At 57.1% G+C, this 18626-nt stretch overlaps 1 protein-coding gene across 3 annotated transcripts in view; it reads left to right on the top strand.

Moving 5' to 3' along the window:
• Window positions 1–18626, top strand: part of fus (epithelial splicing regulatory protein fusilli) — a 72840-nt gene that overhangs the window by 19903 nt on the left and 34311 nt on the right. For all 3 annotated transcript variants that reach the window (XM_037234166.1, XM_037234165.1, XM_037234164.1), the window contains exon 4: window positions 13222–13311. In XM_037234166.1, coding sequence (XP_037090061.1) covers window positions 13222–13311 — 90 coding nt within the window. The remainder of the gene's footprint in view (window positions 1–13221; window positions 13312–18626) is intronic.

Below are 18626 nucleotides of genomic sequence, written 5' to 3'. Positions count from 1 at the left end.
GCCCGCCACAGCTGGGCGCCCGCGGCGGCGCGCCGGAGACCATGCGCGCCACCGTGCGCCACGAAAGCCGCCGCGCCGCGTCGCTCTTGTGCAAGTGCGACAGTGGTGGCGCAGTTCAGTGCGCCATTAGTGCCGCTGTCTGGGGCGCAGTCACGGCCTGGGACCGGCGCGCGGCCGCGGTGGCCCGCCTCCCCTCGTTAGAGGCGCCGCGGCCGCCGGCCGTCCCGGCGCCTCCCTCCCCCGTGTTTGTTGGAGCGGCCATGCGCGGTGCCCGCCGCCCTCCGGCGGTCCCGGCCGATGGCCGCCCTGCTCCCAGCCTGCATAGCACCGCCGCCGACGCGACCAACGGCGGGCGTTGGCTTACTTCGGCGGCGGAGGGCATGGGGAGGGGGAGGGGGCGGCTGGTGGTCAGGGCGTGGTCACGTCCGCCGGGATTCTGCAACACTGCCGGCGCCGTATCAGACCGAATCGATCGAAGTCATTGTTCGACTTTTCACTCCCGAGTCGTGATAGAAAGCTACTAGCTGCATGCTGAGAACGAGGCGGAGGTTTCCGTCCTGGTTCTGTGGTGTTACGTTGCTGTTCTCAGCTGAAGTTTCGATGTTTGGAGTCGAACGTGTTGAAGTCTCCTTCCAGATCTTGTTCTTCTGGCCAAGCATGGTTATAGCGTTCGGCAGGCATTAGAACAGTTATATACACGGGTAGAAAACCGAATGCATGATTGAAAGATCATGGCTGTACATCTTCTGAGCCCAGCACACTTTGCACATCAAGCCATAAGGGCACCCCGGAAAAATCCGCCCCATTCTCCTCGACCTCTATGCAGATTCCTCCTCATGGCCTAAGTCTAGCAGCACCATTGTCAACGCCGGGGCATTGTTAGCTGTATATCCCGGCCCGGCCAGGCGGCATACAGTTTTGCATTGACGAGCGCTGTTTTCCTGGGCCTCCCATCGCGCGCTCGTCCCATTCATTATACCGTCGGCTGGTCCTTTGTAGCCGGCTGGCGGCGGCGCCAGCCAAGTCGGGTCAAGGGTCGCACGGGGTTGCGACCCGCCGCCCGGAATCAGGGTTCAGCGTGGCGGCGCCTATGACGGCAGTCAGCTGACCGCAGGCCGACGACAGCTGGCTTTCAAAGCCGCGCACACAGGTTCCGGCGCGTTCGGCCGGCGGACTTAATTATGCCGGGCTGTTGCTCCGGAATTAATTGCTACCATTTTCTCGCTCACGCAAGTGTTCGTGCTGCTTGTTCCAAAGCACTCTGTGGGCCCGCGACCAGAGCTTTTTTGTTTTGCTTACTTTCCCTGACGGTATCGGTAAAGTGTCAGCACTAATCGCAGCTTGACGGCATGCAACGCACTACCATCGCGTAATAAATTTACTGCATCAGTACTGTGACACGCCAGCGCTGATACACATACACAACTGGATGAAACATATCCGATTAGCGCCCTCAGCAGCTTTCCGTTTTTTTATCGTCGCGTGCGCTTATAAATGCATGCAGCAGGTCCGATCGGAGCGAGCCAGACTCTCGGGACGTAACGGTACCGGAGCTAATGGCGTGCGGGCGCGGCGGCGGCGGCGGCGGCCGGCCGGCCGGTCCGGCGGCCCGCCGGCTGCGCCAGCCCACCAGTCCGTCTTCTTTTACGAGCCGCCAACTGAGGCGGAATGGTGAAACGAAACCTTATCAGCGGCGGCCCTGCGGCTGGCCGACCAATCAAGTGAGCGGCGTCGCCATCTCGGGAACCGGTCACGCTGGCGCCATGGGCGGTGGTCGTCTCACGAGCGAGTCACGAGTCACGACTCTGACCCGTGTGGTCACGCGGCAGTCACGACCGGTTGAGGACGGTGGCGCGGTGCCGCGTCCAGTTAGCGGCCAGGGCCTGTTCACTGCTCGGCCACGAGTCGGTCACAAGTCACGAGCATTTGTGGGCGTTTGCTCAGTCTCCAAATCCAGCGAGCCAGTGCGGTGTGACTCGCGAATCACAAGCCAAAGATCCAGACGAGTCAGTGACCTCACGAGTGTGTCGCGAGTCACGCCCCGCCTTCCCCCGCCGGTCACGAACGCTGGCCGCTGGAGAGGCCGGCCCTTCCTTGAAGCCTCCAAGCGTGTACCGGTTTGCGGCCGACACTCTGGGGAGGGGGAGGGGAGGCCGGGGGACCCGTCCCACCGGCCGGCCAGCCTGCCCGCCGCCGGGACGCCAGGCCGGCCAGCGGTGGCAGCGGAGGCCGCGCTCACCGTGGCCGCCATGGTGAAAGGCGCCGGATAGAACCACGCGGATGGGAATATCCCCAAATCGGCCGACCGTAGTTTGGACAAGGAACAGTCAGATGATTGACGGGGTTTGGAAAGTCGACGCTCAGTCGGAGGACGCAGCGAGCTACTGGTGGAGCGTATTGAACAAGCACGGCGCGTGTTTGAATCACCGCGCGGAGATGGAAATGAATAACGTGTTGTATAATCTTCGGCATTTCTCGTGTTCAATATCCCTATAAGGCCGCAGTGTTTGGAATAATAAGTTGACTATCAAACGGCATCGCCTTCTGGCGAGTCTGATCAAACAACTGTGCTGCAGGCGATTGCCCTGGTCGCTGCTTTTGCAGAAGCGCGGCCGCTGGCTGCGGCGCTGCACGCCCGCCCTGCAGACGGGTCGACTGTGCGATGTGTTTGTGCCCGCTCTGAGATGCAGAGTCTGATGCGGCTGCCTGGCATGTTGATGAGCCCACTTTGCTCTGGCGGGGCGCCAGATCATGACGGCCGCCGGCTCTGATGCGGAGACACCCCGCAGGACTGCGGCTCGCCCTGCCCTAGACCGCGGTCAGGCGTCCGGCCCACGAGGCAGGACTGCGGCTCGCCCCACCCTGGACCGCGGTCAGGTGTCCGATCCACGAGGCAGGACTGCGGCTCGCCCTTCCCTAGACCGCGGTCAGGCGTCCGGCCCACGAGGCAGGACTGCGGCTCGCCCCACCCTAGACCGCGGTCAGGCGTCCGATCCACGAGGCAGGACTGCGGCTCGCTCTGCCCCAGACCGCGGTCAGGCGTCCGGCCCCAGGAGGCAGGACTGCGGCTCGTCCTGCCCTAGACCGCGGTCGGGCGTCCGGCCCCAGGAGGCAGGACTGCGGCTCGTCCTGCCCTAGACCGCGGTCGGGCGTCCGATCCACGAGGCATGACTGCGGCTCGTCCTGCCTCAGCGCAGCGTGTCTCATCGAATGCTTTAGTTTTCGCTCGGCCACAATTTTCCGTTAGGGACTTGGCCCCATCCGTCTAGACTATGCCACCTCCGACCGGCACGGGACAGCATCGTCCCGCCGGCCACACCCTGGCACAGGTCGCAGAGGTCACGGCGCCGCGCTGGCCACGGACGCCGCCGAAGCGCCGTCACGTGACGTCGCGCACGATCTCGGGTCACGCCGCGCTCTCACGCGCAGCGGCCGGCGGCGACGGCGGCCCCGGTCGGCGCGAGCGCTGGTCACAGCTGGCTGGCCGGGCCGCCGCCACTGTCCGGCTACCGCCAGCCGCGTCCGTGTGGGGTGGAATGTTGTGCTGCATTCGTGGAGCGGATGAGTGTTGGTGCCTGCTTGACATGATGGTGTGTGGACCTGTTGAGGATTTTAGGCTTTTTGGATTCGGTCACCGCGGCGCGTACTTATTCACTGGGCGAACAAAAGGTGATGAACTGTCTGCACTGAAAGTGTACGTAGAAGAACAAGATCGTGTACCTCGGCATATATTTTTGGGGAAGCTCATTTAAGAGCCTATGTATAAAAGAAGATTTTCGAGACAAAGCCTCCTAGCAGAGCCCACGATTTACCCGGTTTCAGTAACGTAGCGTAATGTAGCGTAACGTAGCACAGATTGCTACGTGTCATATTGTATCGTCAGATATATCTTGCCTTGTCTCATGATATTTGCATTTGACTTGCCTCAAGCGCGGTCAGCTCCAAGCAGTATGAAGAGGATAAATTGTCGACAGCAGGCGGGTGATAGCAGCCGACGTCCCCGTGCAGCCAGCAGCAAAAAGCTACCACTCCAGTGGTTTGAGCTGAAATTATGAAGCTGTTTTGACTGGGCCGCGGCTGGCTGGAGATTAGGGTCTGGAATATAAATATGCCAGCCTTTTAAAATATTGTGTATGCTTCAGACTGGGTGACAATTATCAGTAATAAGTCAAGCCAAGTATATCCTCAGTGAGAACATGCCATGAGCTATCAACCGCCCACCCAACTGTCTACAGCATCAGTGGTATGGTAGAAACAAAGATAACAAGACAGCGCGTAAGACCACAGTCGAGCGGCGTCTGTCCCTGAACCACATCAGTTCTGCCGCGTCGGCCTCAGCCTCAGTTCCTCGCCGCCCTCCGCTCAGCAGTCGGCACCGCATCGAGCCGGCCGGACGGACGGCCATCTTGAATTGCTGCTGCCGGTTTGCAATCCTACCGAGAGGACGGACCAAAGGGCACTCGCCCGTGCACCTTCCCGACAAGGCTGAGCTGATGCCGCCACACACGCCTTATTCGTGAACAGTGATGACTTGTTGACGTGTGACCGGAGTGGAGGCTGCCTCTCAGGAGCACTTTGTCTCGCCACGCGCAAGACGTACAGCCGAGACAGAACCCGATATTTCAGAACAGCATCAGTACACGAACTTATAGAACACCTAAAACGCAAACCGGCACACACTCTCAGTTTCTTGGACACAGGTTTTTTAAAGGTGCACTGGGCAAGTCCGTAAAATGGACACGGTGTTTTAAATCTGGAACCGGAGGACCAGCTCATGTAAGCTATGGTCTTGTGAAGATTTTGGTATGATCAATGCTAGGAAGGCGTAAAATGGCCTACTACACTAATGGACCTTTGAACCCTGTGAACCCGCTTGAAAGTCGCGGCCCTGCGCCAGTGGAGCCCGAACAGTCACTGGTGGGAGGGGGCTCGGTCACCCGCCCCTCCCCCTCCTCCCCCACCTGGCACGGAGCGGGCGGAAAGAGCGCCCGAGGCCAGACCCCGTGTTATGTCACTCGGCAGCTCGGAGGACGGCTCGCGGGCCCAACAGACCCCGCCCTCGAGGAAAGAGACCGTGGGAGCGTGTCCAGACGGAAAATGGACGCGGCCGCCAATGGTGGCACGCTGCTGGACGTAAATTATCTGCGAGGGGTGGTTAGCGCGGCTGCAGGAGGCGGCGGAGCGCTCAGGCGTCCTCTGCACCTGCTCAAGGACGAACGGTGTGATTTTTTAGAGTCTGTTGCTGCAGGGAGGGCTTTGTTGCACGTTCACGGTCCGACTAGCTATTTCCACTGCGAACATTTACCGCCGAGTGATTGTTTGTTTGCATTTCTGTCGTGGTGACAGGATTTCCCCATTATGCAAGTCCGCGCCCGCCACGTGGTCGGGATCCGGATAAGGAAGACATCAGCTCGGTAGAGGGTTCGGGTAACCTGAGGAGCACCACCACTCTGCGTAGTACTCCAAAAATGCACTTTTTATTGGATCTAGCCAAATATTTATATTTTTTGCACCGAGCCCCGGCACAGACCAGCCAGGGCTTTTAGCCTACCCAAGAGCCCATGGGCCGTCCTTCGGGGATTTCAACTCCTCAAAGGGTTGGGACAGTCCTTTGTTCTTGGTACATCCTTGGTCCTTGCTACGAGTTGGTCAATGTCATGACACCAATCATTTGAATTTGTTTTGCGATGCTGTCCTTATTTCGCAAGTTTAATTATTTGCTTTCCATGCTATGTGCGTTGCTTTCTTCTGTAAAACATTGATCTTTTTCGCCATTGTTGAGCACCCACTTTGTTGATAATGCGATCTGTACGTAAGACATGGGCATCAAAGACAAATCCAGGGAAGGCCAACAAACCAACACCTGGATACCGTGAACACGCATTCATTTTGATGACGTCATTTTTAACACCTTTAGCTGACACCAGTTGCTTTCTCCACTAGAGCTTACTAATTTATACACCATTCACGCCTCCCAATCGGTGAACTCCTCCATACCGCATGCGGTATCCTTCCACGCAACAGCAATCCCTTCCAGAACCCATTCGCTACCTGCTCTACACCCGTGCCGGCCGGATCTGTCCCTCCGCGCGCTCCACGCCTCTCACCGGCCCGGCCCATCCGCCACCTGCCCCGGGCTGACGGCCGCGCCGACGCGCTGGTCACGCCGGCGCCGGCCCACAGCGTGACGGTCACGTGACGCCGCCGGCCGGACCCGTTCTCGCCGCGGCGTGCGGCCGGCCGTCACGTGACCGACAGACGCCGCCGAGCCGTGCACGGCGTGCGGCGTGCACGTTCGGCCGTGCGCGGTCATCGTCCGGCGTCGGCGCGGGGCGGCGAGAACGGGACCACCGGGCCGGCGGGCAGCGTCCTCGACCGGGCCGAGCGGCCGGCAGGGCTCGCTCCAGACGCCGGCTGTGCCCCGACCGCGCCACTGCGGGGGTGCAGAGGGGTGTCGTGTCTCCACCATAGCTGGTACTTCAGGAACAGCGTGGAATCGTGAGCGATATTTTCTGTTCATTGGCACCGGTCTACTGTACACATTCAGAATATTCGGGGGGAGGAGTGGTGGTAATGGCGGTGGGAGAGGGGGGGGGGGGGGAAGTTTCCTGAAAGTGCCTGAAGACCCTAGTCGGGACTATGGCATGGTCTCTACAGGCGGTGTGCAGGGACATGATGCTCCCATCTAGCACCTGGCCATCGGGTAGTTTCGAGGCTGTGCACGCCACCGTTCGTGGGCTCCGTGGGCTTTCCAAACAGCAGCAAGGTGTGGAAGGAAATCCATTTTCCAGACATTTTCCAGACAGACCGCTGGGCTACATCCTGGAACTATGGAGAAGTTTATAATGGCGGATATAATGAATTATTTTACTGTGGTGGAGATTGATGGCAGTGCTTTGCTGACTGCCGTCCTGCCCCCCCCCCCCCCCCCCCCGAAAAACGAACGTCATCAGTCTTGCACGCAGTAATGGCAGCTTAAATGCCGCCTGTGGCACCATACTTCCGGGCATCGACCGGTTCCATGTGCTCGTTTCGTCCTTGTCATTGCCCAGTCGTCCTCCTCGTCATTGCTCACTCCTCCTTCTTGTCACTGTTAAGTCTTCTTTCTTGTCACTGCCCACTCGTCCTTCTCGGCATTGCACATTCGTCCTCCTTGTCACTGTTCAGTCCTCCTCCTTGTCACTGTCAAGTCATCCTCCTCGTCACTGCCCAGTCGTCCTCCTTGTCACTGTCAAGTCGCCCTACTTGCCATTGCCCAGTCTCCCCGTCACCGCCCTGTCGTCTTTATTTCAGTTGTGCATGAGGATATCCCGAAGATTGTATGGTCTTTGTGATGGTTAGATAAAGAGAGTAAGCACGGTTCCGTGAGAGTTAGGCATGTACGATGATAAGGATGGCGATTTCATTTCAGTCCTTTCGAAGCACTTACCATTTACTGGAAGTTCCTGTCTTCCGAGATCTAAAATCCTATTCATGCACCTCCACAACTCCTCGTAAAACACTCCCTTGTCACTGTAATGGAAGGTAACCTATCTAGCAATGTATCTAAATGGATCTGACAGAGGCAACTTTGTCCTGTACAAGCTTTGACATCAAAAATACACAATTTACAGTGATCTTATCTTCGACCTCCCGATTATTGCCGACTTAAGATCGGTATATTAGTCCGTAAATAAGACGATAAAGCCGGTAGAGGCTTATACGTCTGTCCTCGTGGCATTCGCATGCTCCAATTGGCACCGCCCCCGAATGGCGTTCTCATGAGGTTTCCCTGCTCTGAGGGCACCATACCACTGACCTAAGCTTGATGCCAGAAAACTACAAATGACAGCTTTACTAAGTTAGATTTGTTGCGCCTCCTCGCAAGCACGTCCTGATAGATGTACTAGATGTGCTAGACGTGGTAGAGTAGCTGTCTGCCACGTGCGAAAACCAGTCACAAGCTATCAAACTTTGCGGTCCGCCACTCCTAAAAACGAGATGCCAAATCCCGCTTGGACTCCAGCAGACTGCCCCACACGCGTGGCTTACCTGGCGTCTAGGCGAGCGTCGTTTCATTCGTGAAGAGATCAGTGGTGCATGACATAATCCCAGGGTTTTAGTTAGATTTCGAGCGCCAGTATTTGTCTAGCCTTGACATGCGGTGCCAGCCGCTGGACCGAGCAGCCCATAAAACATCGGCGCACGGAATAACACGTAAACGGCCATGTGCAGTGCACCTCAGAAAAAGTCTGTCTGCCACCGTTTATCTTGTGGCGCGCTGGCGACGTCCGCATGGCAGCCGGGACAGCCACGTCGGCAGAAACTATCAGCTGACGGCATGAGACGGACCCATCTGCGCCGGACTGTTTACACAGGCGACCGGAGCCGGGCCGGCCGGGTGGCACGGCGGCGACAGGCCAGTCCTGGCGCTGGGAGCCGCGCGCACGCGCCTCCCGCTTCCCGCCGCCGCCGCCGCCGCCGTCCGCCCGCCCCGGTGAGTGCCGCTGAGCGCTGCCCCGGCCCGCGCCAGCCCTGAGTCGCCCCTCCCCCGTCCGGCTACGGAGGGCGCTCGCCTGGCGCGCCGGCCGCCGTCGGCAGCGACGACGGCGGCGACGGCGCACACTTGTCGTCGCAACAGGTGCTAGGCCCAGCCCCGCTGCGCGTGGTTCCGATCGATCGATTCGGGTTCCGAGCACTTACCAGGCCGGGGCTTACTTTTGGCCCGGACACTCACCAGGCCCGAGACCTCACCAGGTCCAGGCGCCAACCAGACCCGAGCACTTACCAGGCCCGGGCACTCAACAGGCCCGGGTTCTTACCAGTAGGCATCGCACCAGGCGGGCACTACAAAGTAGACCCCAACGCTGAGCAGCCCTGGGATCAGGCCAAGTCGAGAACGCACCAGACACAGCTAATCACCGGGCCATCGCCGGTAAGACGGTGACGCTGTGGTTAAGCTGCGCGCTTAGGAAACCAGAGGTACCGGGTTCGATTCCCCGCGTTACCCACCCTTTCTGCCAGGGCGAGAAGCAGGTGATGCCATAGTAGGCAAATGCGTCGGGCCCAATGGCAATAACCATGTATGGTCCGAACAGGCGTTTGACATCCTCGGTGATATCTCCTGAGGTGTCATCCTTTGTAACGCCTCAGATGTCATCCTGGGGACATGCCCGGTCACATACCAGTCACATCCTGGTCACATCCTGGTCACATACCGGTCACATCCCGGTCACATCCCCAATCACATCCTCGGTCACATCCCCACTCACACCCCCGGTCATATACCAGTCACAGCCTGGTCACATACGGGCCACATACCGGTCATATACCGGTCATATACCGGTCACATCCCCGATCACACACCCAGTCACATACCGGTCACATCCCTGGTCACACTCCCGCTCACACGCCCGGTCACATCCCCGGTCACGCACCAGTCACATCCCTGCTCACATGCCCGGACACATACCGGTCACATCCTGGTCACGCCCCCGGTCACATCCCCGCTCACACCCCGGTCGCCTCCCCGTTCACACCGCCGGTCACATCCTGGTCACATCCCCGGTCACATCCATGGTCACACCCCCGGTCGCCTCCCCAGTCACATCCTCGCTCATACCCCCGGTCACATCCCCAGTCACATCCTGGCCACGTCCCCGGTCACATCCATGGTCACACCCCGGTCGCCTCCCCAGTCACATCCTCGCTCATACCCCCGGTCACATCCCCGGTCACATCCTGGTCACGTCCCCGGTCACATCCCTGGTCACACCCCCGGTCGCCTCCCCAGTTACATCCTCGCTCATACCCCCGGTCACATCCCCGGTGACATCCTGGTCACATCCCCGGTAGAATCTGCACGCCTAATGCACTCGTGACCGTGATAACGATAACGCACACACTTTTCGTGTGGACTCGGTATCAATGATATTTGAATAATACCACGGTTGAATAGGTGACTTCCATGGTAACTAGACAACAATGTATCTATCGCGCTGTCTCGGCGAGGGGATAATAAACACCGCCGGTAGTGGGCCTTGAACCCCCGGCATTTCTGTTGTAAGAGTGAAGGCGTGTCACTGAGACGCGGTTGTGCACAGCAGGGCAGGGCGCACCTGAGGCCACCAGCAGGGAAACAACGAACGTAATTAGAAACCGTTCTGTCTAGACTATACGCCAAACGTAATCTTGCTGACGTTTAAACGGGCCCTTCGCATGTTCCACTATTCTGACGTGCCCCATGCATGCGCTCAGCGCTGGTGTAACGTTTTTCGTTGGGAGTTTTTACATGCTCTGGACAATGTCCGCCAGAGCTTTGACCATGCCGTGCTCGGTTTTTCGGGGCGTACTTCGGGCGTTCTCAGACCACCTTGGGTATGCTCTGAATCGACTTCGACCGCGGCCTACACCGACCGCGCCAGCTTGAGCTCCAGACCAGTTCAAGCTCTGAGCCCTGGCCGTGTTCTGGCCGTGCTCTGGCCGTGTTCTGGCCGTGCTCTGGCCGTGCTCTGGCCGTGCTCTGGCCGTGCTCTGGCCGTGCTCTGGCCGTGCTCTGGCCGGGACAGACCGGGTCACTCCGTCGTAGCATACCCATCGGGCATGCATCGAGCGCGGCCGTGCCCTGGCCGTGCTCTGGCCGTGCTCTGGCCGTGCTCTGGCCGGGACAGCCCGGGTCACTCCGTCGTAGCATACCCGTGCCCTGGCCGTGCCCTGGCCGTGCCCTGGCCGTGCCCTGGCCGTGCTCTGGCCGTGCTCTGGCCGTGCTCTGGCCGTGCTCTGGCCGGGACAGCCCGGGTCGCTCCGTCGTAGCATTCACATCGGGCATGCATCGAGCGCGGCCGCCTCGCCAAATAAGCCGTCGCCCACGCCGCCGTAATGCATTCATCCCGGCGGCGTCGGGCGCCTGTCCTTCCCTGGCGTTAACCTTGAGCGCACAGTTTGAAGGGCACAGAGGACATAGCATCGGCCAGTGGAGTGCAGTTTGCTGGGCATTTGACGGGATTGGTTTCAGTCCATTGGATTGTCACTTCAGGAATGAGAGGCCTGTGCCTGCAGGCGTCCCCAGAGTTCAGGGCCAGACATCTCCGAGCTCAGAGCAGGACGTCTGGCAAAGCCTCAACTCAAAGGTCGCGGAGCACGACGGCTGCTAGAGTAAACACCGCTCAACACATTTAATGAGCTGGTATTGGGGGCGATCGAAATCCTGACGCACTTCGGTCAGCTGTCATCAATCAACTAAGGTGACAAATATTTATGCGACGAATAATAAAAATGATGAGCTGGAAGGAAGAAAGAGTGTGAGAGAAAGGAAGTGGAACGAAGAGGAGTACAACATGAGGGGAGGAGGAGGGCAAAGCAAAGAGAGCAAGAAAGAAAGAGGGCAAGAGCGGGAGGATGGAGCCCTTGGCGGATTTGAGCGCATGATGAATGGATTTTCAATCTGGGAGACTGCAGTCGGTGTCAGCGGGTGGTGGTCGAGCTCCCTCCGTCGGCCGTGTCAGTAGCGGCCGAGCTCCCTCCGTCGGCCGTGTCAGTAGCGGCCGAGCTCCCTCCGTCGGCCGTGTCAGTAGCGGCCGAGCTCCCTCCGTCGGCCGTGTCAGTAGCGGCCGAGCTCCCTCCGTCGGCCGTGTCAGTAGCGGCCGAGCTCCCTCCGTCGGCCGTGTCAGTAGCGGCCGAGCTCCCTCCGTCGGCCGTGTCAGTAGCGGCCGAGCTCCCTCCGTCGGCCGTGTCAGTAGCGGTCGAGCTCCCTCCGTCTGCCGTGTCAGTAGCGGCCGAGCTCCCTCCGTCGGCCGTGTCAGTAGCGGCCGAGCTCCCTCCGTCGGCCGTGTCAGTAGCGGCCGAGCTCCCTCCGTCGGCCGTGTCAGTAGCGGCCGAGCTCCCTCCGTCGGCCGTGTGAGCAGCGGCCGAGCTCCCTGCGCGCATGACCGATCGGCTGGATGGATCGGATCGGTCCGCCAATGGCGGGCCTCCCAGCCGTCGCCCGCCCGCCAGCCAAGCCAAACCAGTTTGTGTCCGCCTCAAAACCGGTTTGTAGTCCTTCGTTCTGTCCTCTGGGACTTCCATTCCCACAATTATGTATTTTTTTCTCCCGTCATATCTTTTACTACCGCTCTGTCTCTCGGTTAATAACGGAGGGTTGGGTATCTTGCATTAAGTTTCTCTACTCAGTTCAATTCGCCAGCATTCCGCCATCTCCCGCACTTGTGGTTCGGTCGTTTGCTGTCTGCTTCGTTGTCTGTATTTCCAGGGAAGTGCAAATGTCTTTCGCCTTTCATATCGTCCAGATAACTCCATTTGTGCTTTTATTCATTGCCTTAAATTGCTACCCAAAATACATTCACCGTGCGACTAATCGAGTTGTTCCAGCCAGTTGTATTCTCCAAGTACCCACAAGCCTCCATTGGCACATGTACAGCTAAAATTACGACAGTCATCAACCTGTCGTGTTTACAAAGAAAGACATATGCTTTTGACTAGGCTGCAAATGTGCGTCATGGAAACCTCGCGGATTACGCAACGTCCGCCTCATAAAAGCCGCAAATCCTGCAAAGTCGGACAGTTAGAAGTTCTTTGAACAGAAATATGCACGGATTACCTTCCTGAACCCTATCTTGCGCTACGGATGGGCGGTTGAACCCAGGAGTGTCGTGGACACAGCTTTTCGAACTACTGTGCTTCTGGGAAGTTATCTTATGTTATGTTATGGGTAGGTTATTCTAGAAGGTGGCTCGTAACAAAGTGATGAGTCCGAAAGCGTCCGTTGTTCTGACGCACTTAAAAACATCCAGGAGTGCCAGGATATATTTATCGTGCCTCACTGAGTTTGTACTCTGCTCGAAATTGCTGGAACGGAGCACAGCTGCAAGCCCAATGTATCTGCGTTCACCAACAGGTGTAGACCTGCTGGTGGACTAGACGGTGTGGCAATGATTAATCATGGGCAGCCGGGGCAGTGATTGGGTTTCTGCCAGCAGTGCCTGCCGGCTGTCCACCGGTCCGACGCAATCTCAAGTAGACGTCCACCGGCCCCCACGTATCGTCATGCATCTTAGCTCTCGCTAATGACCAGACTCTTGAAAACATGGCCCGGCCACTTCTTATGCAGTCAATAGTCTTATCTTGTGTTGCCACTGATCCGTTCGCGGCCGCGTCGGCGTGCGGCCGCCCACAAAAAGCGTCGGAGTTCCTGACGGGCCGTCTCGCTGCTGCGTTCGTTAGCCTTAACCGGTTTTTGCCCAGACCTGGCCGTAGAGTCGGACCAGTCCTCCGACCTCGGGTCAAGACAGGTGCAAGACATGGCCAAAATCGCCCAGCGCATGATACATGACGGTAAGTGTTCCGTGCACCGCCGTGTCTGCGGACGGGCATCTGTTGGCTCGTTGTTTGAAGCTCTCTGTTCACACCGCGGCCGCTATCGGGGTACCTGCACAGCTGCAAAGTGCAGACCAATCTCACGCGAACCGTCACAGAGGTGTCGCCTGTCCCCGCCCGTTTCCAATGCTGTAAATGCAGCCCCGCCCCACACGCGCACGGTTCATCGGCGCCCCCAACGTTGGAGGCACGGTGCAACTGCTCGGGGAGGACGGCCTGGCCGCCCGTCATGTGCCGTCGTCGCCAGCGGCGTCTTCACCTGATGCCACGCAGCCTCTCCCACGCCGGCCGCGTGATTGGCCAGCAGCGAGCTGTCAGCCGCGACCGGACCAGACCAGCCCGCCCGGGTCGGCACTCAGTGCAGCGGTGCCCCGCGTGCGGCATGCAGTGGGCGCCGGCACGGTAGAAGCCGGGCATGGCGGCGCCGGGTAATCGGACCGGGCGGATCTGTCCACGGCCAGATCCATGCGTTGACCGCCTATTGGCGCCACTGGGGATTTCCGCGTCTGTGGTGAGGCTAAGCCGCCACCCGGGGGACGCCTGCGACTTCGAAGATTCAGCACAGAATCTCAGAAAGCGGCCAGGCTGGAACCCAGACAGGAGAGTCTGGTCTAGTCAATGGCAGAGGCCACGATCAAGCCGTAAAAACGTACAGCCAACCATGGAAGAACAGTTGCCTGCGGAGAAGGAAACGAAAAGGGGCATCCGTGAATAGGAACTGATAGTTATGTCTGAATGCCAACATTCCTAGATGTTTTCTTGGCGATGGAACGCAGCATTATCATGCGCGGCCCAGGTCGACTATCGATGCTCGAAAAACTAAGCCGTGGTCGTTATGCATGGTTATAGACATACCGCGAGTGCGGCTTGCAGCACAGATAGCTGCGTGGCTAAGTCGAATAAACGTGCGATGCATGACCAAACATGTCAACAGAGTGCGCTCCGCCGGTACCAGACGCTGTTGACTGGACCGGAGGTATTGTAGGGTCTTCTCCTCGATCTGAGCGCGACGCTCCGCCGGCCGCGCCGCGTGCCCTGCGGGCTCGATCATGTGATGACATACAGGTGTTTCTCGTCGACCGCATTCGCTCATTTCAAGGTAGCGTTCCACTCCATGAGCAGCGGTGGCACCGCTTGTGAATCAGTGCCGAGAGCGGAGACAGAAAACCGCATTACCTAGGTGGTTGGCCTGGTCACTGCGCGAATCTAGGGAACGTGTGGGTGTGGTGCGGAGGGGACGCCTTGTGCTCATGACTCGCTTTCTCGCGTCACCAGCTCCGTCTAACGCGCCCACACCTCACCACCGCTAACCCCGCTAAACAACCCCGCATAATCGATGGCTTCGCTGAACACCCCCGCTCCTTCACTAACTAGCTTTGCTGGACACAACCCGCCTCATTGCTACCTTTGCTGGGTGCGTCCTTGCTTTCCACAAGCCTCCCTTGGAATCATCTCGTTAGGCTGTAAAAATAAATACGCGAACATCACTCAGCCATCCGTTTTGTTACGAGAAAATTGCGCAACTCCTTCACCCTCGGATTACTGACACATCCGACCTTCAGAGCTGCACACTGGTTCACCCTTCGAGCCACTCCTGTGGACAGGTTTCCCAGTACAATTTGTGAGACAAGCCTGAGAGCTTTTGCATTGTCCAACCAGTCAACGCTTGGGACAGGTGTGGAATCGGCGATTTTTTCCTGCACGAAAACCGACAGATTTGCAATCGGATTTAGGTGTGGGCTATTACGATGTCAAACCGCGCCTCCCCTGAACGAGCTTAGCCTTGTTCTTTTTGTAACGCTCTTAGGCCTTCTTTGTAGAACGAAGAAGAGACAGTCTTGCATCACGATTGGCTTCGCTGTCGCCCCAACCTTGCCATGGCTGATGAAGACTCTTCACTTTTCCAAGCATGTCATTCACGAAGTCTTGTCAAAATATTCCCACTAGGTTGTGAACAATTAAGCGTAACGTATGAGATAACTATCTCAAGTTCTCAAAGCCCGAGGCTGCTCAATACATTTAGAGCGTGCGCTATTGCTTGATGCGTACCGGGCAGAACATTTGCTATTTCCAAGCTGCCGATGGTCTCGCAAGTAGTGCACCACACTTTTTGTCCACGAATTTTTCAATTACACCTGAGTCTTCACAGTCCTGGAGCCGCCGCTCAAGGTCAGTGCTCATTGGAGCAAGCATGGTCCGGGTGTTCCCTTTCCACCCAACACACCCCGTGCCGTACCTTTTGGCCTCTTCCGTCGCGCCAGCGCAGCGGCTGACTGTGTCCCGCCAGTGGTCCTGCTGATGTCGCTCGCAGAGTCTTCACTGCCCCATGTCAGAAACTGGGTGAGGCTGTGCCTCCAAAATCTGCATGGATTTTGGTGCTAACCACAGAGTAAACGTAGAATTCCGAAGTTGCTGAAACATTCGCGTGATGCATTCACACCCCGTATCCCTGCCCACAGTACAGAGGCTTAAGCCGTGGCTTGAGGGCTGAAACTTTGCGCCTGTTATGGTGTGACTTTTTTAATTTTTGGGCAGGTTACAATATTGATCACAGTAAGACTGCTTATCTTCAAGAAGTATTAGTGCTTGAAAAAATATATGACAGACAGCAGCGTGACGATGTTACCAACTATTCCCAATGTAATGTTAAAGCAAATTATGTACTGCTTGTTTGCTTTGAACGTCACATATCGGCTGCGCCCATGCCCTGCCTTTTGCTGGCGCGCTTGCGTTTCGAAGCAGCGATGCATTTAAGCTCGGCGATAAGCCGGGTCGGGCTGGCCTGGTCCGCCAGGTGGCGGGTCAGGCGGCGCAGTCGGCGCATCCGCGGCCCTACATTCAGGGTAGGCGTCCACACAGGCATTCCCGGCACACCACCTATAGTTAGATAAAGAGTGCGGTACCCACCTGTCTGTGCTGTTATTTTCGCGGCTTCATGCCATAATCGCAGTTGCTTAACTCATAGAAGTGAAGAAAAAAACTCCTTCATTTAATGTTGATGCAGCGAAATTCATTACAAATTATCATTCTAATGTCATACGCATTATTTACATTTTAATAGATTTAGTATAATTTATTATTATATTAGAGCAGCTTTTGCCAACCCCTTCGCAAATTCACCTCCAAGCCACAGGCCACCTATTCCGGCACCGGCGACCTGCGACGCGCACGAGGTACGCGCCCCTCCGCTGGCGCCCTGGACGCGCCCGTGTCAGCCGCGCGCGGCTCAGCTGATCGGGCCGGCCGAGTGGGACGCCAGCAGTTGCCCGGGTAACAGGTGCCGGCATTCGGTGCAAAATATCTCCGGCCGGCGTCCGCGACCAGTCATTAAAGCCCCCGCCGGACGAGAAAGGCCAAAACAAGGCGGCAGCGCCTCAGGCTGGGCAGGAGGGCCGGCGCGTACTCCTGACATTCGGCGCAAACATTCCCAGCTGACAAAAACACAAACGGAGGAAAACAACAATCAGTGATGGCGTGGCTCTATGACGATGCCAAGGGTTTTAGGGCGCGGCGACTATACAAACCTGCCAATAACCTGCTAAATTTGTTATGCATGCATTCTGCTCGGAAAAAGCTTCGTCTTCATCGTTCTTGGCGTTTAGCCCGATTTAGGACACTGTTGTTACAATAACCACCAATTCATGGGCGGGTTATTGTTGCGACCCCCACGAATCCAGGTACCTTCCCAGGACCAGCAAACAAGCCCATCATCACGCATTCATTTTGATATGGGCCGTTACCACCAAACGAACCTGCTTATACCCTCCATGGATAAGCATTATCAGGCTCGCACACCTGGTTCTCGTGCGGAGGGGTCCCAACCTCGGCCATCCCCAACCCAAGCTCCCCTGGGGTCCCCTTGGAAAGAGCAGCAGCTAGACACTCATAAAGTATTTCTTGTTTCCCTTGTGTTCTGATGCTATGTTGCATTGTGCTGCCTGAAATAAGGTAGCCTACTGGAGTCCTAATTTCATGTTTTGTTGGTACCCGGGGTTTGAATTTCCTGTAGGAGGGACATCACGACCCGCGCCTCTCTCCCTGCGTACATTTCCACGCACAATAATGTTGGTAATTGGCACTTGTGTGGGCCTCCTTACACGGCAATTCTTCCCTTTCAGGCTAGAGATAAGTGTCACGGGTCAATGCAAACAGTGCACAGTGTTCCCTCCATCAGTTGTAGCAAACCGTGATACTCAACTCAGCATGGGACTCATGTATGCATCTGTTGTGAGTTGCCAGCGGCCTCGCTCCCTGGCCCGCCGGGCTCGGGCCGCGGGGCAGTGGGGCAGGACCAGATAATACCACTCTGAGAGGTGGGCCAGGACTGGGTGGCACCGCTCAGTGGGTGGGGCAGGACGGGGTAGCACAGGGGAATCGAATGGCGCACCCTCGGGAAAGCATTAAAGGAGTTCTAAGTTTTAAAGCTAATGGCACCGTACTGCTTCCCTACAGCTCAGATGTTCCATTCGAAGTGACTGAGTGTTGTTGCATTCTTGAGCAGCGTTCTTGGTCATCAGTGTCAAACACCTGTTTATTTAGCGAAATTTATTTTGTTGTAGTAGTAGCCCAAATGCTCTTCAATAGGCTCCACAACGTAATCGCTGCTGTGATAGATGATATGAAAGGTCATAATATCACAGTTCGACGGCACATTCCCTTGAATGTGAGCTATGCCACATGGCGGGATCACCTGGGAGCCAGAGCTGTCTGAAATGTGCAGCTTGAGCCACGCGGCCTGCTCTTCTCGCCGTTTTGGCGGTCGTATAAGCCTGTCAATATACATTATAGCTTAACAATAAAGTAAAGGATGACAAATACCTGATACGAGAAAACGTTGTTGAAGCGGGTGGCATTTCGGCATTATGCGTTCCTGTGCTGAAGTTACGAAACTTTAAAATGGCCGAAGGTTTCTCAAAAGTGTATTTTCAACCACAACAGCAGGGAAGTTGAAGTCCTGGAGCGAACTGCTTTGTGGAGACAAATTTATTGCCCACAGTAAGCCTTGCCTTCTAACCTGTAGTAGCACCAGTAATTTACCAGGAAGCACCCAAGGAACCTTTTTAAATAAACCAATACCCGTTTAAAGTGTTGTCTGGCACGCGGTGCCCTGCAGCCCAGAGGCCATGCCGACTACATCGGTGTGTAGTCAAGTGGACCAGGATCAGCAGTGAATCAAAACAGCTGCGTTTGTTCGCCACACTTTGCGAAGTGGCAACGTCACTGCATTGATGAGACCTGGCTGCAGGTGCTCCCGAAGGAGACGGTTTTTTACC

Source organism: Pollicipes pollicipes, unplaced genomic scaffold (genome assembly GCF_011947565.3).
Source record: "Pollicipes pollicipes isolate AB1234 unplaced genomic scaffold, Ppol_2.1 Scaffold_7231;HRSCAF=8579_pilon_pilon_pilon, whole genome shotgun sequence".
NCBI classification, from domain to species: domain Eukaryota; kingdom Metazoa; phylum Arthropoda; class Thecostraca; order Pollicipedomorpha; family Pollicipedidae; genus Pollicipes; species Pollicipes pollicipes.
This window is presented reverse-complemented; position numbering and strand designations above follow the sequence as displayed.